The 24,508-nt window shown below is 42.9% G+C and overlaps 1 protein-coding gene across 1 annotated transcript in view; it reads right to left on the minus strand.

Moving 5' to 3' along the window:
- LOC140997982 (constitutive coactivator of PPAR-gamma-like protein 1 homolog) overlaps positions 1 to 24,508 on the minus strand; it is a 65,860-nt gene that overhangs the window by 7,429 nt on the left and 33,923 nt on the right. Inside the window, 6 exon segments of the mRNA XM_073468078.1 lie at positions 69 to 165; positions 262 to 400; positions 671 to 869; positions 22,746 to 22,955; positions 23,600 to 23,714; positions 23,892 to 24,141. Coding sequence (XP_073324179.1) covers positions 69 to 165; positions 262 to 400; positions 671 to 869; positions 22,746 to 22,955; positions 23,600 to 23,714; positions 23,892 to 24,141 — 1,010 coding nt within the window.

A 24,508-nucleotide genomic window follows, 5' to 3' on the forward strand; every position in this document is an offset into this window, starting at 1 on the left:
TGTACTGATCACTATAAGTGCATTGTGAATGCCATGTGAAGAGTGAATCCTCACTGACACTGACTCACCAGATACGCTCCCTGAATCTTGAAGGCTCGAGCGTGGTACCTGTCTCCTCGACCAAACGTCCTGATGACGTGCGTTGAAATCACACCTCGGGGACGAATACAGGATACAGAAACATCCATATGGTTGTGAGTGAATAATAGTAGATAAAACAGATAAAGTATGTAAGACATTTTATCTTCTATCTGTAAGTACCCTCTGATTGGTCCACCAACAGACACCACCTGGACAGGGTAGCCTCCTCTTCCTAGGCTACGTCAAGCTCCAGCCCACTGACCCACCACAGTGCCTGCTATCTCCAGCTTCCCACCCTGTGACGAGATACCTTGAAGTCCTCATAGGGAGAAGAAAAACAAAGGTTGTCAATGTGTGTAAGTGCATCTGTGGTGCTACATCATTCTGTTCTGAGTATTAAACTGATTTAGTTCACATCTTGGTATCTGGTCTTGGACACAGCACAGCACAACACAAATAAAAAATCTTTCAAAGTGATTTAAGTAGGGTTTTGTTTAGGGAAGGTGACATTTTAAAAAAAAAGTGTGATGGGAGCAACAATATTTTACATTTTATAAAAACCAAATGGCCTATTAGTGGCTCTACTCACCAGGCATTCCTCTGCCCCTCCCCTGAGGAGGCATCATCGGGGGTGGGGGGTAGAAGGAGCCAGTGGGGGGGTAGAAAGGCATCCCGTGAGGAGGTGGAAGTGGCGGGGGGGGGAATGGAGGAGGATGAGGTGGCCGAGCGAAGTTGAGACCTTCCAGGATGCTCTGATGCATCTTTTCCACCTTTGCAACCAGCTCCGCCTGAAGAGAGACAAACCAATCAGAACAACTGTAACAGACTGATGATTCTGTTCATCAACACCTTTTACAATTGACATCAACCCAGAAATTATACAAGGTTACAAGGTAGATTTATCGTCATTCTTTAAATCTCAGTGGTTAAAAAAATAAAACAGTAGCCCCATTCACACTGCCCTTTGAGTGAGGGGATCCTGCGCATCCTCCTCTGTGTGTCTCAGATGCGGCGAGGGGTGGGGTTGTGTGATCTGACAGTCTGATAACTAAACAGGTCCTTCACTCAACAAAATAAAGAGAAATGACCCACAAAGCAACGTTACAGGACCAAACAACAGTAGCGTAGTAACTGGTAGTGTCTTTGACAGCTTATGTGAGGAAAAAAATACCACAGTTATAGTGGAGGGGTGTCTGTCCTCCTGTCTGTCACCTTGTCTGTCCTACCGACTCGGCAAAAAACTTTAATTCGCCAAGTGTTTGTCTCCTTCCAATATTGTGTTGTTGTAGTTACTGTCTTGAAAAAAGTCACCGCGACGGTCAGCCCTCCCGACCGAGACTTCAGTGAACTTTCCCCTAGAAAACAGCATCCCTCCCCGTGAGTGAGAGAGTCAGACAGCGTCCTGTTTACTGATGCCGATTATGTAATTATGTAATTTAGAGCGAAAAACATAACTTTGACACTTTCCAGGATGCATGGTGGGTCAGGATCTCATTCACAACACCTTATAACTGTATCCATATGATTATAAACAGTCAGCAGGTACATTGTGATGGAAATTTTGTACTTCATGTAGAGATATGTGAATTGAAGTCTTACACAGCCATATTCAAAGTAACGTATGTTTAACATGAACTGTGACCTGTGACCTTGTTTTATGTTGTTTTATGACCCATGTAAGGTATTGAGTAATCACTGAAGGTTATCACTCCCTTCTCTGTGAATTATTTTTTAAGTGCAGGAGGGCATAAATTAGTAGCTGTCAGAGTGAAAACACACCCACAGAGATAAATACCAAGCTTTCCTCCTCAGAAATTGAGTCTTTACTTTGTAACAGACCTGCGTGTTGCTCTGTGAATGCTCCTCTTGTACAAGATTAAAACCTTGTTTGAACTTTGAGGTGACTCCGATCTCCTTCCTCCAGTTCTAAATTATCAAAGAATTATTTTAACATACATGTTTAGATTAACAGGTAGACACCGGGGGAAACGCATTGAAAAAAACACACAGATGTCATTATCATGACGTGTACCGTCACACCTCTTTTGGAACCGCAGCACTGGCTTTCTGTGTGAATTACACACTGGTGCGTCTTTATGCCGGAGTTGCTTGGTTCTGTGTGAACAAACAACGGCGGAGAATTGGCGAACCACCGCTGCAGCGATAATGCGGCATCTCTGTGTGAAAAGGGCTAGTGTTTGGGTTCTTTGAGACCTGCTACATATATTTTGGAAAACGGAGTGTTGATGATGAATTGTGGAGTCTCATGGCCTGGGGGGTAGTAGAAGTAGAGAAGTAGAGCCTTTTATGTGCTTCAGAAATCATTCCATAATCATTCCATCATCGTTCCTGTTCCTAAAAAGTCTGTTTTGTCTAGTCTTAATGACTACTGCCCTGTGACTACCCTCATCCTGAGGAAGTGTTTCAAGAAACTGGTTCTCCAGCATATTAAAGACAACATCCCTGCCAACCTGGACCCTCACCAGTATGCTTTAAAACCAACAGACCAACAGAGGATACCATATCCACTGCTCTTCACTCTGGAGAATAAGAACAGCTACATCAGAATGCTGTTTGTTGACTTCAGCTAGGCATTCAACACAATCTCACCCAGGAAGCTGATTGGAAAACCAAACACTCTGGGCTTCAGTACAACACTCTGCAGCTGAATATTGGACTTCCTCACAAACAGACCCCAGAGAGTACAGATTGGTAATCCCACCTCCTCTACGTTAGTGCTCAACTGGAGCCCCCCAAGGCTGTGTGCTCTACTCTGTTCTTGTCCTGCTCAAACTGTACACCCATGACTGCAGAATCTCCCAGAATCAAGAGAATTCTATTGTGACAAATGCTGATGACACCACCATCATCAGACGGGTTATAAACGACCATGAGAGTGCTCTGATTGATCGTTTGTTAACGGCCCGATAGCCAGTATGATTTACTTATGATTTGACTTCATCATGATTTATTATTTTAGATGTGCTTGACTGTTACACAATCCTATGTTACAGAGAAGAAAATGTTTACTTTTTATGTTACTTGTTACTCTGTTATTTGATTTATTCATCTTACAAGCTCTTAGTGCCCCCATTGGTTCTTATGATTTGTTGCATATATTGATGATTTTCCAATTTGCAAGTGCATATAATTCAAATATTATTAAGAAACCCGGGGGTGATTACCCCTCTTTAAGTAGAGGCCAATTCATTTTCCAAACAAAGGAATAATTCAGTAATCAGTAAACGAACACCAAAACACGCCCCAAGATTATAAAACTTTCTTGTCTCTCTTGTCTCTTACGGCTTACATCCTGACTCTTGGCTGTTGCTCATCACCCTTTTTGGGCTCTCTGTAGTGAAGACCCTGCTTGGCCATGCGGCTGACAGACCTGCATGGGTGTCGGCCTTTGTTTTCACTTTTTACTAAGAGCTGGAGAAAGCTCCATAATGAACTCTCAACTGAGAAGAAACACTGCAATGATTTCCCAAAAGCCACAAGGAAAGCCTGCCATTTGCTATATGAATAATCACAATTTTTTTAACCTCTTTTTTTTTAATGCAGTTAACTTTTGACATGATTTGGCTCCATGCATACCAACTCTGCAGTACTGTCTGCAGTCACTGAACGCAGCAAGACCCAATAACACATGCTGTGGCTACTAGGCCCTGTCTGAGTTTGGACTCATCATCAGAAGTGAGAAAAGGTGCTTCACTAAACCACCTTTAATCTTCCATGTCCCTTAGTAGTTCAATAAATATCTTGAATTAAATTGTTGTACTTCAGGTCAGTGTAATCAGAATTTACAACTTTCAGATATAAGAGTGATTCATCTGATGTGATTAATTTTCCTCCTAATTAACAAATCTATCAATTAATTAATAATCAATGGAGATGGTGCCCCCTCTACGAGTGCTCAATAATATTTCATAATTGTGGTGAAAACGCTACATTAATTGGAGACCCTGCATGAGGCGATTAATAAACCACGATCTCTGAAATAAAGTAAAAAGGCAATTAACATATGCGCCGTCCATTAAAGGATACATGTCACAAAATCAAATTTCTCACACCCCAGATCAAGAAAATGGATTAATTGATGACTGTATGTTGTGTGATGGCTTTGAACATGAAACTTTGTTTTGTATGATTTATTAAGTTGAAATTACGCTGGTGCTGGTCACATAGCTGTGATTGTGTTGTCTTGTCTGTATGCATACTGCATTCTGAATGTGCGTTTGTAAGGTCTAAAGTTGTCTGGCAAAACACAGATGTCACAATTAATCTGGTCTGTTGTTTAACGTGGATTTAAGGTTACTTTGCTGCGATAATTAGAAATTTGGAGCTTCACAAGATCTCTAGATGACGCGATGCAGCAGCCACACTCGACACGCATGTGAGAAGTGCGTCTCAGGCATCCAGTGTGAATGGTCTAACCTGTTACCTTGGACGCCAAAATGAAAAGTGAGAGGTAACGCCAAGCAGCAGCGCTGCAGGCACATCGAGTGGGTCCAGCCTATAAGATGTAGTAGTAATAGATGCTAATCGCTATTGGCATTTGACCATTTACATCAATGTTAAAATTAGCTTAGATGCAAGCCTCATGGTAATGGCTACTAATTTATTCTTTTGTGATGGCTTTATGCTAAATTTGTGTTGTATATTCATGTATATTCGCAGTTTGTAATGCAATATTTTTTATGTTTTCACAGTTTTTCAAATGAAAGGAAAGATCCTACCTAAAAGCCCTAAATGCTACTCCAGTTTCCTTGGTCTTTTTCAAGGATGTGATGTTAGATATCTGCTAAGCTAACCTGTACAAAGCAAGAGCAGAATTAAAATTGTAGATTACAACAAACTTGTAAGGCACTGCAGATGGATAAATGTTTTCTTTTTGTAATGTTTATGTATTGAAAATATGCAGCTTTTATTTAGTAGACTGCTGTAGTCTTTCTGAATAAAAGGGAAAAGTAGCCATGTGCAGTTATATAGATCATTGAGCAATGCCACACACTAAGATGCATCAAAAATTATTTTGCATTCAACTGTTGACAGCTGAATTGTAATCAAATCGAATTGTGAGGCCAGTGAAGATTCACACCTCTAGTAAATATATATATCTTGTGTTTCAGAACATGTTATAATTTTGATATTATGAAATATGCTCTGCTTCAGATCTGCTTTTTTAAAGGATTCCACTCTATCTCATGAGTTTTGGTAATAACTTTTAACACAGTGATATAAGGAAACACCAGTACCACATGAGCGTATTGTTACCAGGATGATTTACTTATGATTTGACTTCTATTATCATTTATTATTTTTGATGTGTTTCACTGTTGTATAATCCTATGCTACAGCTAAGAAAATGTTTATTTTTTATGTTACTTGTCACTCTATGTTATTTGATTAATTCATCTTACAAGCTTAGCGTCTCCATTGGTTCTCATGATATGTTGCATATATTGACAACAGAAGGAGTGGGTTTCCACATGTAAGTGCATATAATTCACATATTGTTTCGAATTCAAATTACTCCTCTTTAAGTAGAGGCCAGTTCTCTTTCCACACAAAATACTTAATTAGTAATCAGTAAAAGAGCGCCAAGGATCCTCTTTCTTCAAAAACACACCCCTAGTCTATAAAACTTTATAACACATGCTCTTATGGCACACATGGGAAAAATATGGCCCATGGACCGGTACCAGCCCGTGGACAATCTCCAAAAAATCAATAAGAAGCAGCATGTTAATGAGGCAAGTGACTACAGTTCGTCTTCATTGCTATTTTGCTTGATTCCAAGAGAGGGCGCTGTCTACATTTTGATTGGACAAAAGCCGGGTAAGACAGGACAGCCCTTACTCAGATTTTGTATTCCTACACCGCATCATTCACCAGGAATCCCTTTGTAATTCTGTGTTAGGACTTGATCATGGTGCCAAGACGGTGGTGAAACTAATAAGCTATATCCGGGCCTCGCCTGTTCTGCAGTTACTGGTGGAAAGTGAGACAGAACACACTGACGTGCTATCCCACTCAAGTGTTCGCTGGTCGCATGAGCTGTATTCACACGTGCAAGCATTCAAAGCCAAGCTGAGCCTCCTTTCCCGACAGCTGACCAAGAAGTGCATTGAACATTTTCCAACGCTGGCTACCCTGGATGTGCCACCCTGCCACACCGACAGATTGGCCACTACTCCAAACCGAGTTCAATCGGCATTTCCTAGATGTAAACTACAACTGACTGACATACAGTGCGACCCTGCTCTCAAAGAAAAGTTCATTACATCTACACTGGACAACTATTGCTCACTGAAGAAAACACAGTTTCCAAGCATGTGCAGGCACACACAGAGGATGCTTGTTTTTTTAGGCTCCACGTATGTGTGCTAACAAACTTTTTCACGTTACAGATCACGACTGACTGATAAACACCTGTTCTTTATGCTGTGCATTTCAACATCAGACATGATGCTCGACTCTAATGGTTTTGCAAAGAGAGGTGACCGTCTCATCTGTTCCCATTAAGCTAAATTACATGGGTAGGCATTGCTTTTCATGTTTCCATTCATAAAAATCTTAATTATAATTAATTCTCATAGGTTAGTTACAGTTATATCTGTAAAACATAAAATAAGTTAATGTGTTATACCAAAGTGTAAGTCTAACTGTAAGTGTATGTTCAGGAAAAGTTAATATTAGCCTGGTCTTTTCTTCATTCAGTGCTGCAGGTCTGTTCTGCATTTGGTGCTAAAATTCGAGTCAGCTACACAAGAAAAACAGTCTCACACGGTTAGACAAGTAATAACAGAACAGAAAATGATTTGCGTAAAATGAATGACTTTCATAAATATGACCATGCAATTTTTGTCATATCATCTGTGAATATTAATATTTTATGCATTTATTGATTTATATGTCCTCTAATGGTGAGTCCATAAGTCCATATTTTTAAGGTAATGCAATGGGTCGTATTAGTGACCTGCGCAGCAGTACATATCAGACAATTGACAAGGTATGAGCTAATTTAAGAGTTCATACTGCACTTAAGTTGTAACCTCAGACTATCCCAGTTTTACACATACAGCTGTAAAAGATCTTGTACAGTTGAGGCCAAAATTATTAGCCCCCCTTATGAAATTAGACAAAACTCTTGATTTCTCCATGGAAATGACCATTAACAACAAGTGTTTATAGTGTATTTGTTTCCAAAATAACAAAGACAAAATGTCCACTAAATTTGATTAGGATATTTTATTGATACACTGAGTTGAAACAAGAAAGGGCAAAAATGAGACGTCCAAAATTATTAGCCCCCTGGCCATTAATAGTCAATAGTGTACCCTTTCTGAGCCACAACTGACAACAACCTCTTAGAGTAGTTCTTTACTAGGTTGGCACAGGTCTCCTGAGGGATTTTGGCCCATTCTTCCATTGCAAATTGTTCCAGCTGGTCCAAATTGCGTGGTTTCCGAGCATGGACATTCACTTTGATCACCCGCCACAGATTCTCAATAGGATTGAGGTCTGGGCTCTGTGCGGGCCACTCCAGGACCTTGGTTTTGGTATCCTTCAGGAACTGTTGGACCAATTTCGATGTATGCTTTAGGTCACTGCCTTGTTGGAAGACCCAGCAACGACTTAAGGCTAGACCACGAGCAGATTTCTGCATGTTATCCCTCAAAATTTCAACATAATCTTTTTTCATGATGCCATGCACCCGAACAAGGCTCCCTTGTTCGGGTGCCCCACAAAGCCCCACAGCATGATGCTCCCACCACCATGTTTAACTGTGGGAACTGTGTTCTTAGGGTTGAAGGCCTCGCCCTTTCTTCGCCAAACATAAGCAACATCCGTGTGCCCAAACAGTTCCAGTTTAGTCTCATCAGACCAAAGCACAGACTTCCAAAACTCACCTTTACCTCTCAAATGTTCAGGAGCAAACCTCAGTCTGGCTGTGATGTGCCGCTCTTTGAGTAAAGGGGTTCTTCTGGGACGATGGCCCTGAAGCCCACCATGATGAAGAGCCCTCACAACTGTGTTCCTTGAAACATCAACTCCAGAAGAGACCAGGTCAGCAACAATCATCTTGGCAGATGTCCAGGGCTTCTTGCTGACATCTCTGACTATTTTCCTCTCCAGAGTTCTTGAAATCTTGCGCTTACGACCACGCCCAGGTTTGTTTCTTACAGGATTTGTCTCCTTGTACTTGGCAATGATGCAACGTACAGCGGTTCTAGACACTGTGAAACACTTGGAAATGGCAGTATAGCCTTTCTCCTTATCATGAGCCTCCACTATCTTCTTTCTGAGCTCAAGGCTGATTTCCTTTGTCTTTGGCATGGTGAGTAAAAGTAGTCCCTCTCAATAATGTGTTCAAGTGCCCTGTTCCTTGGAGTCCTTTTATGCTGATTGAATGCTCAGGTGTTGTTAGGAAGCCAATTGACTGCACAGGTGTGGTTTGAAAGCTGATTGGTTAATTAGGTGTGTTTTGAAAGCAAAAATTCACATGGGGAGTAATACTATTAATATTATTGACCACCCCATCATGGGGGCTAATATTTTTGACCACCCCATTTTTCACTATATTTGATATAAAGCATGCCTAAAAATTTATTTTATATTCCAAAATGTACCAAAAGCTACTAAATAGCACTGGTGGATGTTTGATTATATCAAGTTTTATCAATGCTTAAAACATTGGGAAGAATTTTAGGAAAATGTTCCATAATTCCTGGGGGGCTAATAATTTTGGCCACAACTGTATTTCTTAAACATGCAACCATGTCTTCTGGGTTGGTAAAAACCCTGTTGTAGACCAAATTCATGTAGTTTATCATAATTCAGCACTATGTGTTTAATGTTTTGATTCAATTTCCTAAATTGTGGCCCCTTGCTTACATTTTGTAAGTCAGTGTCTCATCTCTTACTTTTGCTCATCACCCTTTTAGGGCTCTCCGTGGTGAAGCCCCGTTAGGCCATGCAGCCAGGCCTGTTGGCAAGGGTTTTTGGCCTTTGTTTTCACATTTTAATGAGAGCTGAATAAAGCTCCAGAATGAACTTTTGAAATGATTTGGCTCCATAGATCCTAACTCTGCACTGTCACTGAATGCAGCGAGACTGGAGAACACATGCTGTGTCTCCTCTGTAGCTGATAGGCCTCATCTGAGCCTGGACTCATCATCCTGAAGAAGTGAAACCAGCTGCTTCACTGAACCTACTGTACAGTGGTCGTCCTGGCAACCAAGGATCACCAAGTCTGCTCATCATGCTCAGAGCTTTCCTGAGCTTTTTTCATCAAATGAATCAGTCTTGTATCTGAAAGTTGTAAATTCTATTTTATTAATCAATCAATTAATTAATCAATGGAAGTGGCGCCCCTTCTAACAAGTGCTTAATAATATTTAATAAATGTGATGAGAATGCTACAAACACCCATCTAAACACAGTTGTGGACCAAGTACACCCCTTCATGGCAACGGCACCAATGGCAGTGGCCAACAAGGTGTTGTGTTCCTCAAGAGCCCAAGGCGTTGAGTGGGCCTCCAAATGCCCCAGATCCCAATCTGATTGAGCATCTGTGGGACGTGCTAGAACAAGTCCGATCCATGAAGGCCTCACCACCCAACATCCTGGACCCAAAGGACCCACTACAAACTTCCCGGCGCCAGACATTACAGGACATCCCCAGAGGTCTTCTGACCATGCACTGACAGGTCATAGCTATTTTTGCTGCACAAGGGGAACCTGCACAATATTACATAGGTGGTTTTAATGTTGTGGCTGATTGGTGTATTCTGAGAAAAAAAAAGATGTTAAGAATGTTCCTGTTCATCATGGGCTGATGTGGTCCGTGCACAGCCCAAAGCAGGCGGGCTCCGCAGCGGGTGGTTTAAACCACCCAAAACATCATTGGTACCCATCTACAGGTCATGTCATGTGGAAAAAGATACAGAAGTATCTGCTTCCATACCACCAGACTACGGAGCAGCTTCATTCTCCAGGCTGTCAGACTATAGCACAAAGGACTCAAACATAATTTTCTTTTTAAAACACCTAATACACTTAACACTTAACATATAAATTGACCTTGTAAGCTTGTACCTTGTACCTCGGACCAGGCAGGTCATAAGAACTATCATTGTGATTAATAGGAGGTGGGGTGTAGGTGGGTGAAATAATTCATCTTTGATGAGGAACATATTAATAACGTAACCCGGGGACTTCCGGTTTGGTGAGCGTGTGAGAGCGGCGTAGTCTCCGTCCCCCCTAACTCAACTCTGCAAAAACCCATATTTTTCTTATGCCCTCAACAACCCAAGTAAGAACTGACGCCTCACAAACTCAGTATAACATCGTGTCACCAGGAATAATGTCAAAAGCAACGAAACTGTCAAAAAAGAGCGAGAGTGAAGCTCCGAGTGCCATGCCTAACTAGCGTCGAAAAACACAGAGCTAGCATAGCGACGGATCTTAAAAATTCCTTCGCTGCCCTGGAGTCAAGACTGGAAAAAATGCAGATCACGGACAACGTATCATCTCACTGGAAACCAGTGCAGAGTCAGATGACCAGCGTATTCGTACTCTGGAGGCGAGGTTGGTAGCTTTAGCCGATAGCAACAACAAGCTACTAGCAAAGACGTCGGACCTCGAAAGCCGGAGCCACAGGAATAATATCCGAATCATTGGCCGCGGCCTGTGATTATCCGCCTGCACCACTATCAGATTAAGGACCTAATCATACGAGAGGCCCGTAAAATGAGAGGGAAACTACAATATCAAGGAGCCCCCGTCCAGATCTTCGAAGACTACGCTCCGCTCTGGTTGAAGAACGCGCAAAATACCGGATGGTGATGGCAGAACTGTACAATCTCTCTCTCAGGCCCGCACTACTCTTCCCGGCTCGCCTTCAGGTAACACTCAGTGGCGGGACAAAGAAGAGGTTCTCCTCCCCAGAAGAGGCCATGGTGTTCGCTTCAAGTTACAAACAGAGCCCGAGGCCTAACTAGCTTAGCCGGCTAAGCTAGGCATACACAACACCAAGGCAGCTCCGGTAAGACGTAAGGTCACTATTAGGTATAATTTTGACCACTAATGCATAACAGGTCAAAGGTATATGACCGTTATTAAATCCTAACCGTTGTAATATAACAACATGTGACTGAAAACTCTTTGCTTTGGACTACTGGTAGCTGCTCATTGCATTAGCCAGTGGCTATCGCGCTAGCTGTGCCTCTGCCTTGGGCACAAAGGGCTAGGCTGTCTCATCCAAAGACACTTTCCTGCAGCCAACTGAGTTAATTTTGCACTCGGACAATTTATTTCTTTGCTGTTTTTGCACGAATTTGAAAACTTTCATTTTTCGGTTTTATGGGACAACTAAATGTGCCAGGGTTTATTGCTTTATCCTCTCTTTTTATTTCCTTAAAGCTGCAATTTTTACAGAGCTAATAGTCTCAGTAATTACGCACAGTAATTGTAAGTTTTGACTAATGTTGAGCTTGACCAAGCGTAGGACTTGGTTTGTTTTGTTCTGTTCTGAAAGTTTACTTAATACAGTAATGGTAAATAATTATATTTAGCACTTTACTTGGGTCATAGTTTACTATGTAATATTACACATATTACACAGAATATTTTATTTTTATATATTCTCCACCTCATGTTGGAAGGGTACATTGAAGTATTTTGTCAAAGGTTCAAAGGGTTATGTAAAACATATTATGACACTTGTTGAGTTATGGGTTCTGAGATGACTCTTTGAGGTAAGATGCTTCAGAAAGGGAAGTATGAGCAAGTTAGTTCAGTAGTTGATGACATTTCTAGGGGGTGGGGGGTGGGATATGGGAGGGGACAAGGGCAGGAGACCTGGGGCCTCATGTACTAAGACTTGCGTGGATTTCCTACTGAAACATGGCGTAAGCTAGAATCCAGAAACTGTCGTACGCACAAAAAAAATCAGATGTATCAAAGTGTGCGTACGCCTGGATCCAAGCACTTTTCCTTTGTACATCCCAATTAACGTGGAATTGAGCGCACATGTAGAAGTGCTAAACTCCTCCCTGTCCACGCCCCCATTAAAATATGCAAATCAATTTAAATAGGGCCTGCACCGGGGATTCCCCTCTCTGCACCATCAGATTTACGGCATGAGTAAAGGGAAGAAGCGCAAGTTCACCGAGTCTGAGCTCGAAATGCTATTAAGTGAAGTCGAGACAAGAAGACCGGTATTATTTGGTAGCCTCTCCTCCGGGATAAACACACAAAAAAAGAAATGTGAGTGGGAGCGTGTGTGTGAGGCAGTGAACGCTGTGGGGTCGGAGCAGCGCACACTCACTGAAATAAAAAAAAAAATGGTCCGACGTGAAGGTGGAGGTGAAGCGGAGGATTTCGGCCCACCGCCGAAGCGTGACCGCAACGGGCGGGGGGACAGGAGGGGAGGAACTGACCCCCTTTGAGCAGAGAGTGGCGGCTATTGTGGGTGACACAGCTCTAACTGGAGTTGTGGGGGCCCATGAAGGCGACACAGATCATCCCCAAGGTAAATGTGTTAAACTTAGAAATGTTGTCATTATACTGGTCGTACAATAGGCTGCTCACGTTACACATGCTCGTGCGTAAAGTTGCCAGGATATAACTACATTGACTCATGTTTAATTACTTCATTCTTTTTATTATCATTCATGAATAGACTATGAGCCAGGAGAGGGCACCTCCACCGGCTCCACCAGCACCTCGCTCCCCGGCGTCTCCACCGGCTCCACCAGCACCTCGCTCCCTGGCGTCTCCACCGGCTCCACCAGCACCTCGCTCCCTGGCGTCCCCACCGGCTCCACCAGCACCTCGCTCCCCGGCGTCTCCACCAGCTCCACGCCAGCTGCTGACGTCCGTCCGACTGGCCGTGTCCTCACACAAGCTGTGCTGGCATCACAGGAGGACATTGTGAGGGCAATCCGTGGCGTCAGTGATCGTCTTGATCAAATGACCAATGTACTCAGAGATATTTGCAACGCAATAAATGCACTTAAAAAGTAAATTGTGTCCTTGCCTCTTTACATTGTTGATATCAGATGCTGCCGGGCCCGTATCGCTTCCCGGGGTGGGTCGAGGTTGACGGGTCCGGCATCCGGTTCCTCTGGTGGGGGGAGGTGTTCTGGCAGTGGTATGCCATGGCGGTGTGCCACGTTGTGCAGGACACCACAGGCCAGCACAATGCGGCACACCTTCTCTGGTGTGTACAGCAACACCCCCCCCGACCTGTCCAGACAGCGCCAGCGCCCCTTCAGTTGGCCAATTGCCCTCTCCACCACTGCCCGAGTTCTGGAATGGAGGTCGTTGTACCTCCTCTCTTGTTCTGTGCCGGGGTTAGTGAGAGGGGTCAACAGCCACGTTCTCAGGGGGTAGCCACGGTCCCCTGGAGTCAAATGAAGGAAGTATACAACATGTGAAATACTGCAGAAGTGCGCCGTGGCTACTGCAGTGTGACATTTCCAACTTTACGCACGCGTTTATTGACACATACTGAACACAAGGAGACAATAAAGGGCTTGTTAGACAGCTCTGCCGCTCTATTTTCACCAGAGCAAAACAAATGCACATTTGAATGCACGTGCCCAAATGGGCATTGTGCTGGTTTACATTCGGGGCGCAATTAAACATACGTTTTTTACTCACCGAGAAGCCACCCATCACGCACCGTGCCAGCCTCCAGCCTGTTACCAACCATGCTATTGGTGAGAATGAACGAGTCATGTGTTGAACCAGGCCACCTTGCCACGATGTTGGTGAGCTGCATTTGCGCATCACATATTATTTGAACATTGATTGAATGAAAATGTTTCCTGTTCACAAAAACAAATTCATCCTGTGATGGCGCTTTTATAGCAACATGTGTGCAGTCAATAGCTCCGATTACATTAGGGAAACCGGCTCTTGCTGCAAATTGCGCTTTAATGTTGGCCTGTTCAACAGCATTGTATGGGAATTTGATGTACCTGGATGACATTCTAATGATCCCGTCCCACACAGCTGGCATGGCTCGGCTCAGAGTGGACTGGTGCACTCCTGACCGGTCAGCCAGTTCCCTCTGGAAGGCTCCTGTTGCCAGGAACCCCAGGGTGGTCAGCACCTGTGTGGGCACGGACAACCCCTGGCTCCTGGCTGTGTTCCGTTCTAGGGCCGGCCGCAGCTCTGCGCACAGCTCCAGTAACACTGGCCTTGGAAACCTGAAACGACTCATTAGCCAGTTGTCGTCATTCGCCAACAGATCCTCACGTTCTCTGAACACCCTCTCACGTCTGACATTGCCATTTTCGATGTCTTCTAACAAGGCCAAGGCTGCCATTGTTAATGCCATTTTTCCATCACTTTGCGCATGCTTTTATGTCCATCCATATGATTGCAAACACGTGTGTGTTAATTGTCCATTAATGTGTCTCTGATGTGCACATTACTCTGAGGACTAATTGTTTTCACATAATTAACAGTTTCCCAGCATCACCTCAACGTGTCGCCAAAGGAACAATAGCTGTAGAAACGTGCGTACGCCAGCCATGAAGCTGGCGTGGGGCACCGCACATTCCCACGGTCATTTCACTTTTGATACATCTGACCGTTGCCGTGGAAAATGACGTACGCCACGTTTTTGTGCGTACGCAACATTGATACATGAGGCCCCTGGTCTCCTCACAGATGGGGTGGGGGGTTTAGGGAATGGGCAGGTAAAGAGACCTTTTTTGTCTGTTTTGTATTGACAAGTTGCACTGTTTTATGGTTTATTAAGTTTTTGATATCATTTGTTATGATTTCGCTCATCTTCTGCTGCCTGCGTCTTAGAATACCCTTTCTACCATTCGCTGTAACATGACTGGCTCATTAGATAGAGGGACCACCGGTGGGCAAATGGTAAAGTTCACCTCTTTAAACAAGGGGGGCTTGAATGCCGCATTAAAACGAACAAAGATTATGACTTATATCAAAAATCTGAATGCCGATGTGATGCTTCTTCAGGAGACACACCTGCTAAGGTCTGAACATGGCAAGTTGAGCCGACCATGGATAGGACAAATCAAACACTCTCAATTTAATTATAAAACAAGCGGTACAGCCATATTAATCAGGAAAAACATACAATTTACCTCCAGTAATATTATCACAGATCCAGAGGGACGTCATACAATTATCTCCGGTATATTATTCCAGAAGCCTGTAGTCTTAGCATCAATCTACGCCCCTAATTGGGATGATCACAGCTTCTTCAATTCAGTATTATCTCTAATTCCCAATCTGGACTCCCATACTTTGATTCTTGGTGGGGATTTGAATTGTGTCATTGACCCAGTTCTTGACAGATCGAGCTTCCGAATTATCCCGCCCTCAAAGATGTCACAAACTTTGTCCACCTTCATGGACCAGTTTGGCTATATTGATCCCTGGAGATTCACGTATCCATCTTCCCGTCAATATTCCTTTTTCTCGCACGCCCATCGTTCTTTCTCTCGTATTGATTACTTCCTAGTGGATAAAAATCTTATCTCCTCACTTATTTCTGTACAATATTTACCCATAACAGTTTCAGATCACTCAGCCGTAGTACTAGATCTTCGTTTTGACCTAAAGCCCAAACATTTTGGGTTTTGGCGTCTCAACCCTCTCTTACTTATAGAAGAAAAATTCTGTAATTATATTTCTGACTCCATCACAGTCTTTTGCGACACCAACAAAAATAAAGAGATCTCCCCATCATTGCTATGGGATATCCTGAAGGCTTTTCTCAGAGGCAAGATAATTTCATATGCATCCTATGCTAATAAACAATGCAGAATGCGTAAGGAAGAATTAGAAAAATTTGCAGATTTGGACAGACTGCCAGCAGTAACAAATACTCCGGACTTGTATAAAGAGAGACTTAGACTTAAGACAGAACTTGACTTACTCCTTTCAATAGAAGCTGAACGACTACTTCTCCGTTCCCATGGATCGCTATATGAACACGGTGACTAGGCTGGGCGCCTCCTCGCTCACCAGCTAAAAGCCAGACAAGCATCCAACCAAATTATCCAGATTAGAGATGAATCAGGCACGGTAGTGACCGACCCAATTAAAGTTAATACCTCATTCAATTTATTTTATTGTTAATTGTATAAATCTGAATCCCCTGGCGATGAAACCCAAATGGACGGCTTCTTTCAAAAACTAGACTTACCAAGAGTTTCACCCAATGACAATCAGATGCTGGAGGCTCCTTTAACACTTCCTGAGATAAAAGAAGCGATAAGCTCAATGAAAAGTGGCAAATCACCGGGCCCTGACGGGTACCCCGTTGAGTTTTACAAGCGATTTTCTAACCAGCTAGCCCCTCTACTTCTGGAGAGGCTCTCTACCAGCTACCTTAATGCAAGCCTCCATTTCCTCATCCATAAAAAAGACAAGGACCCTCTAAACTGTGCATCATACAGGCCAATTTCCCTCCTACCTGTAAATACTTGCGAAAATTTTAGCTTGTCGCTTGGGGCCCATTATGCCTTTAATCATCTCGGAGGACCAAACGGGGTTCATTGGTGGGAGGCACTCCTTTTCCAATGTCAGAAGGCTTCTCGGCGTCATTCATACTCCATCCTCCCTTACAGATCCGGAGGTGGTTATATCGGCGTCAACTGATATGTGTGACTAGGTAATACAGACTTTTTTCGCTTCTTCCAACTTTGCGACTTTGCACGAGCCTACTCTCCTCAGTTCCCCAAGCCCCACCCCTCAGCGGTATAGACTTAGTACTCCAGGCTAAATCTTTGCCTAAGAGCCATGTCTCATTTCTCTATGATCTCTTATCACCAACAAATGATTCGTCTGTAGATAAGAGCAGGGCTGACTGGGAAACCGAACTCCAGATAAGCATTTCTGATGCTCTATGGAAAAAAGCATTGGAAGCTGTTAACCTCTCCTCTAGCTGTGCCAGACTTTTTGTTATCCAATTTAAAGTACTCTTTAGACTGCACTATAGCAGAGACAAACTCTTCAAACTTTATCTAGACAGGACTACTGAAGCTTGCGACAGATGCTCTCAGATGCCCTGCAATCTGACACACATGTTCTGGACATGCTCTAAATTGTCTAACTATTGGCAATCATTTTTTAAATCTATTTCTGACATCCTAGGTATATCTGTTAGTCCTTCACCACAGATAGCTATTTTTGGAGTGCCTCCTGATGAACTTGTAACCACATCTTTGCAGGAAAATGTTATAGCTTTTGCGTCCTCGATTCCACGCAGAAAAATTCTTCTCTTATGGAAATCCTCCCAGCCACCTTCCTTTAAATCCTGGCTTATACAGAAACATGAAAATGTGACTCTCTTTGGATGTACTGTTTACTGCAACTGTGAATCAATAAAAAATATTTAAAAAAAATAAATAAATAACATAACCTGCAATGGACTCCAGCAGCAGAAACATTAAGTGCATCTCCCCCTTTAGAGAGACTCCTCTGGAGAGTATCCTCTGTACTGTCCTGTTTATAACTGCAGATTTTAGTTTTGCTGCTTAAATGAGCCATGATGTATGCTACAGTGACTTTACTACATGCATGGAAAGAAAACCTTTAAATGACTGATAGCAGCTTCTCTAATCATTAAAGCACAGTGTACATGTGTTGTGAACCTGCCTATGAAGGTGCATCTTACTGTATGAATACTGAGCCCTCTATATAGTAGGTAAAACACTGACATTGACTTTAGATCAAGGGCCCATCTTATGACTGCAAACGCCTTCTGCTGCTCTGAGATGCGCCAGCAGAACACCTGATCACACCTCATTTTGAGACCGTCTGTCTGAAACTAGCAACGAGCAACAGCAAAAAAGATGGGCCCTGATGCTGGAGGATGGCAGCATGTTATGTTATTAATATGCTCCTCGTCAAAGATTAATTATTTCACCGACCCACACCCCATCCCCTTTTAATCAGAATGATAGTTCTTATGACCTGTCTGATCCAATCAGAGGACTGAGATCTGCTCACCACATTACACACACAGAGACGCAGGGCAGTGCTCCTCCTCCTCCAGTTAAATAGAGCATTTTGCTCATATACAGTCAAACGGAGTTGTTGTCATCAATCTATATTGTTTATTGATCACTATCAATATCTCAATATCACTTTGCTGTGCTGATCAATGAGAAAGGGCAAAATCCATGTGCATGGATTGTGAATCTGAGAGCACAAATTTACAAAACCGTGCGCACGGATTGTGAATCCCAGAGCACGGTTTACAAATGCGTTTGCACAGATTACCGCATCAGTTTTTTTTTCTACCATGTGACCCTAGAGGGGCCCCATAGATACGGACTAGATCATTGAGGAAATAAAACAGCGTGTCTGCTTCCAGAGGGAGGAAAGGGAAACTCAGGGCCCTGATGTGTTCACTGTAGTCTGGACTGCTCACATGTGCCACCTGGTGGTTATTGATGTGCCATGCAGCTAATGCAAAATCAGCTGGATAAAATAAAAGTCCCCCCTCCTTTTCTGCCGTGTCGCAGCACCTTTAATGCTGCGGTAATGGGGTCATCTGAAAGGAGAGACATCTGTACCACAGCTACAATGTCAGCACTTTGTAGGCCAGTCCTCAATTTCACTGCGCTTTCCGAATACATTTTCTCATAGTAGTTAGTTGACTGTGATGTTAGCTTGTACTGTACATCAGCTCATCAAACAGCCCACAGAAGCCTTCTGCTTCCACAAAGCCTAACACGAACATATCTTCAGTAACCATTTTTGTGGTGAGCTAGCTAATCTTCTCTTCCCTGATAGCATCAAAATGGCACATGCTAACACTGCTACCAAATGAAGTGTTTATATAGTCAAAGTACTTCCTCATCATTTATCACACAACGTCACTGTAACACCTGCCACTCTGCCTGTATCGTCAGAGAAATTGATGTCTGACTGCAAACGTTGAACATTATCTTACGTTGAAAATATATAATTTTTACTATATGAATCTATACAGATACTCGTATATAGCAGTTATAATACTGTGTCTCATCCAACAGATGTACAGTCGTGGTCAAAAGTTTACTTATACTTGTATAAAACATGTATATCACGGCAGTTTTCAGTTCCAATGATTTCTACAGCTCTCATTTTTCTGTGATGGAATGAGTGGAACACTCACACAAAAAACATTCATGAAGTTTGGTTCAGTAATTAATTTATTATAGGTCTTCTGAAAATATGGCCAGATCTGCAGGGTAAAAAAGTAAGTACAGTAATTCTAATATTTGGTTAAATGTCCCTCTGCCATTTTCAGAATCAGAATACTTTATTAATCCCCGGGGGGAAATTGTTTTTGTTCCAGATGCTCTGTGCAAAGTAGAAATAGAAACATAAGCATGAATGGAAACAAGAGATAAAGATAAAGATATAAAATAAAATAGTAAAGTAGACAATAAAATAAAATAATAAAGTAGACAATCTCAAGTGTTCAATGACCACTCCAAGTATTTACAGATATACAGTGCAATATATATATGAAATATATATATTTCACTTCAATTAGGTGCTTTTGATCCTCCTCTTGACAGAATCTGTGAAGTTCAACTAAATTTGTTGGCTTTTTCGGCACAGACTTGTTTCTTCAGCACAGTCCACATGTTCTCGATTGGGTTCAAGTCAGGACTTTGGAAAACCATTCCAAAACCTCAATTCTAGCCTGATTTATCCATCCCTTACCACTTATGATGTGTGTTTGGGATCATTGTCCCATTGGAATACCCAACTGCCCCCAATACCAAACTTTCTTGCATATGATTTAAAATTTTCCTGAAGAACTTGGAGATAATTATTCCACTATTCTTCTTCATTATTCCATTTACTTTCTCTAGAGCACCAGATCTACTGGCAGCAAAACAGCCCCACAGCATAATACTACCACCACCATGCTTGACAGTAGGTATGGTGTTCTTGGGGTGAAAGGCCTCACCTTCTGGCCTCCAAACATACTGCTGGTCATTGTGGCCAAACAACTAAATTTTTGTTTCATCTGACCACAGAACCTTCCTCCAGATGGTTTTTTTCTTTGTCCATGTGATCAGCAGCAAACTTTAGTCGAGTTTTAAGGTGCCGTGTCTGGAGCAAGGGCTTCTTTCTTGCCCGGCAGCCTTGGGACCTGTAACTCCTTTGAAATGGCTCCAAGTGACATTCCTGACTTGTTCAAATCAATAATGTGCTCTTTCAGATCAATGCTGAGCTCTTTAGACTTTAACATTGTAGTGTTTGTGACTGAGTCTTGTGGGTGTATCAAACAAGCTCTACTAATATGGGCCCAGGAAAGTCACCAGCCGTTATCAATCAGAATCACTCAAAAGAAGGTAAGAGGCCATGCTACAAAGAAAATTTGATTTACACAACTTTCTATAATCACCAAAATTGATTGAAGCAAACTTCATGAATGTATTTTGTGACAAAGGAGTATGTGTTCCTCTCATTCCATCACAGAATAATGGGAGCTGTAGAAATCATTGGAACTGAAGACCATGACATACATTTTCTTTGTGTATGTGTATGTAAAGTTTTGACCACAACTGTAAACTTAATATAGAACAGGGTTCTACAATGCTCAAAACAATTAAGGGAACACTTAATCGTCACAGTATAACACTGAGTCAGTTAAACTTCAGAGATATCAGTCTGTCCATTTAGGAGGCACAAGTGATTATGACTAATTTCACCTGCTTTGGTGCAAATTAATCAATCAATCAATCAAAGCTTTATTGTCATTTAACTGTACCTACAAAAGTAGTGCAGCAAAAATTAGATTGCGTTTCTCCAGGACACGAACACAATAAATACACACAATATATTATATAATAATTTAAAATTAAAACTATGACTAAGGCTCATGAAGTGCAGTAGTGTGCATGCTCCAGATCAGCAGTTCAACAGTCTAACAGCTTGTGGAGGATGCTGTTGATTAGTCTGTTTGTTCGGCCTTTTAGACTCCGGAACCGTTTTCCTGATGGGATCAGTTCAAAGAATGTGTGGCGAGGGTGGAAGGGGTCCCTGAAGATGTTCAGTGCTCTGCTCCTGCAGCGGCTTAAGAAGAGTTCTTGGACAGAGGGGAGGGAAACTCGCACAATTAAAGGGACAACAGGTGCATTAGAGAGGCAAAAGCAAGACAACCCCTAAAAAGGAAATGGTTTTGGATGTGGTGGCCACAGACAGTTGCTCTATCCTTATCCTTCCTGACTGATTCTTCTCTAGTTTTGTGTTCTGCTAGTGTCCCTGTCACTAATGGTAGCATGAGGAGGTACCTGCAGCCCAATCAGGTTGCACAGGTAATCCATTTCCTCCAGGATGGCACATCCATATGTGTGGTCGCAAGAAGGTTTGCGGTGTCTCCCAGCACAGTCTCAAGAGCATGTAGGAGATACCAGGAGACCGGCCATTACACGAGGAGAGCTAGACAGGGCCATAGAAGGGCATCAAGGACTGGTATATGCTCCTTTGTTAGAGAAGGAACAGGAGGAGCACTGCCAGAGCCCTACAAAATTACCTCCAGCAGGCTACGTGTGCATGTTTCTGAATTAATTGTCAGAAACAGACTCCATGAGGGTGGCATGAGGGCCAGACGTCCTCTAGTGGGACCTGTGCTCACAGCCCAGCACCATGCAGCTTGATTGGCATTTGCAACGGAACACCAGAATTGGCAGGTCCATCGTTGGCGCCCTGTTCTCTTCACAGATGAGAGCAGGTTCACACTGGGCACAAGTGATAGGCATGAATGAGTCTGGAGAAGCCGTGGTTAACGTTAGGCTGCCTGTAACATCATCCAGCACTACCGGTTTGGCAGTGGTCTGGGGAGACACATCCACCGACTCATCAGGAGCATGCCCAGACATTGTTGGGAGTGCTTACAGGCACTCAGTCGGCCATACACACTACTGAGTCACATTATGATCAGAAGTTGGAACAGCCTGTGATTTGAATTTTTTACATTTGATTTTCGGTGTGATTTTGAATCCAGCCCTCAATGGGTTGATGATTTTTGTTTCCATTGACCGTTGTTACGTCATTTTGTTCTCAAAAAATTATACAATGTACATCAGTAAAGATTTTCAACTTGAATAATTTGTCAAGATCATCAAGATCTGACATGTGATTAAAGTGTTCCCTTATTTTTTCTGAGCAGTGTATAATAAATCAGTCAATTGTGTTTACTGTGTACCTTGAATTAATACTGAAATTTAAATCAAGTACTCGTGCCCATCCCTATATTGTTAGTTTTGTAGTGTTGCATACATTTTTGTGCAAACTAATTCCTACAGCCTCAGCTTCAAACAAAGGGCTTGAGGGATCATTAAAGCAAGGTGTGTAGCTGTGTTTAAGCAATGCAGGACCTGAACTCCTCTCTTGGGCTGGTTAACGTAATTTTTTTGTGGACAATGACTGAATTTTCATTTTTTGCATGAACTTATCCTTTCAGAGAGAAAACAGGGAATGGACCAATGGCAAAAGTGGAGGTCTATAAGGTCACAAAAGACATGCAAAGACAGAATTCTTGGACAGAGCTTAGGGAGTCAATGGGTCTCGTGGGAGGCTTTTTGTGTGTTCATTCAGAAGAGCTATAAACCAGGCCATATAGTCGGATTTTACTGTAGTGTGGATGAAGCTACCTGACCATCACAGAGGTCAATGAGCTGTGCCTTCTCCCTGTTGGCCCTCATGAGTTTACTCTGCAGCAGCTTGCCATCAAAGTACATCCAGGGACAGCAGTGCTCCCAGGGGATAGGCTGTCCACACGCGTCGTTGGCAAACAGAGCCATGTCCACTCCACTCATGAACAGAGCAGCCAGTTGGACTCCTCGAGGGTCTAGGTTGTCGATCTGTAGGGGAGAAAAATCCACACTTATAAAATATTCACACAAGAAGAAAATAAAGATAGTATGATCCCCTAAAAGCCCCCCTGTGCATTCAGATTAATGAAGTGCAGAGCACAGCACAGAGCAAGCATAAGGAGCCCATTCAACCCCAGCTGCTAAAATACAGTAGTACACATCCTAATCCAGCCAACACAAAAAGCCAGTACACACGACCTAGATGTTCTGGCACAGCAGAGAGCAGACAGGCTGACAGAGCTACACACAGACAGACCACAAGGACCAAAGCACACAGCTCGTGTGGATGGTTTACATTAACAAAGGCCCAGTGAGAATAGGGCTGCAGCGTTTTACATCTTGGTCAGAGACATGGGATTGATGAACCATCCACACATGACAAGAGAACCCCTCTGCATCACTCAGAGCTCTACAAAAATAAATCTTTTAGTGCAAAGCTACGGCCTCAGGAACAACATGTTTGTACAAAGTAGTGCTTTGTTGAGCAGGTTGCTTTGGTCTGCAGAATATGAGGAGTGTCCAGAGAAGCAACATGAAATCTAACAGGATTCAGCCATAAACCATTGTTCAGACATTCATGACTTGTGTGCGTTTCTCCGACACTCCTCATACCATGAACACTACAAAATCACCTTCAGTTCCTGCAGCTGGTCAGGCTCATAAAGTCTAGGAGAAAGTGCTTGGGCTAGGAAAGCGTCAAGTTCGTTACGACGCAAAATTCTTAATCCTGGCCAATGTAACATAAACCTGAAGCAAAACACAGAAGGTTAACAGTGTTACAAATACCAGAAACTGATCAACTCTTAGTCTTAACAAATGCTCACTCCCACTGTACTTCACACTGGATTCACTTCTCACCTACACAGTGACATCTATCTGTATGAAAGGCTTACAGTTCGTCCTTGATGCCAGCAGTCTACTCACCGCAGCACACAACAGAGCACTAGGAGGGGCGTGGGGACATTGGTAGGTTTCAGCATAGCCGGAGTGTCGGAGCGCATGCAGGCGAGGAAGGCTCTCATTCTGCGGTTCTTGTCCTCCACAGCCTTCCCCAGCCACAGCTTCTTCAGGTTGGGACAGGTCCACTCCCTGAAGGGCAGAGCTTCCACCAGCTCTGGAGTGTGGGGAGACTTGCCTTTGGAGGCAGCCCACTCTTTGACCATGACATGTGTATCTGTGTAACAATGGAGCGAGATCAGAGTTTGTATTCATCAAGCATCCCAGGTTCTACCTTGGAGTGGCAAGTGAGAGTTGTTTATGAGACTTCCAACTTTTACTCACAGGAGACCGTGTGATGCTGATGTTTTGTGACACTGTGATGATGTGTTGTACAACCCTGATTCCAAAATATTTGACTGTAGTATAAACACAACAAAAACAGAATGCTATCATTTGCGGACAAAATGTGCTTACTGATGAGGCAAAAACATTAAATATATTGTCTTTGTACTGTTTTCAATTGAATATATGTCAAAAAAGGTAAGCTAATTCTCATATTCTGTTTTATTTATGTTTTACACAGCGTCCCAACATTTCATGAG

Source organism: Pagrus major, chromosome 6 (assembly GCF_040436345.1).
Source record: "Pagrus major chromosome 6, Pma_NU_1.0".
Classification (NCBI taxonomy): Eukaryota; Metazoa; Chordata; class Actinopteri; order Spariformes; family Sparidae; genus Pagrus; species Pagrus major.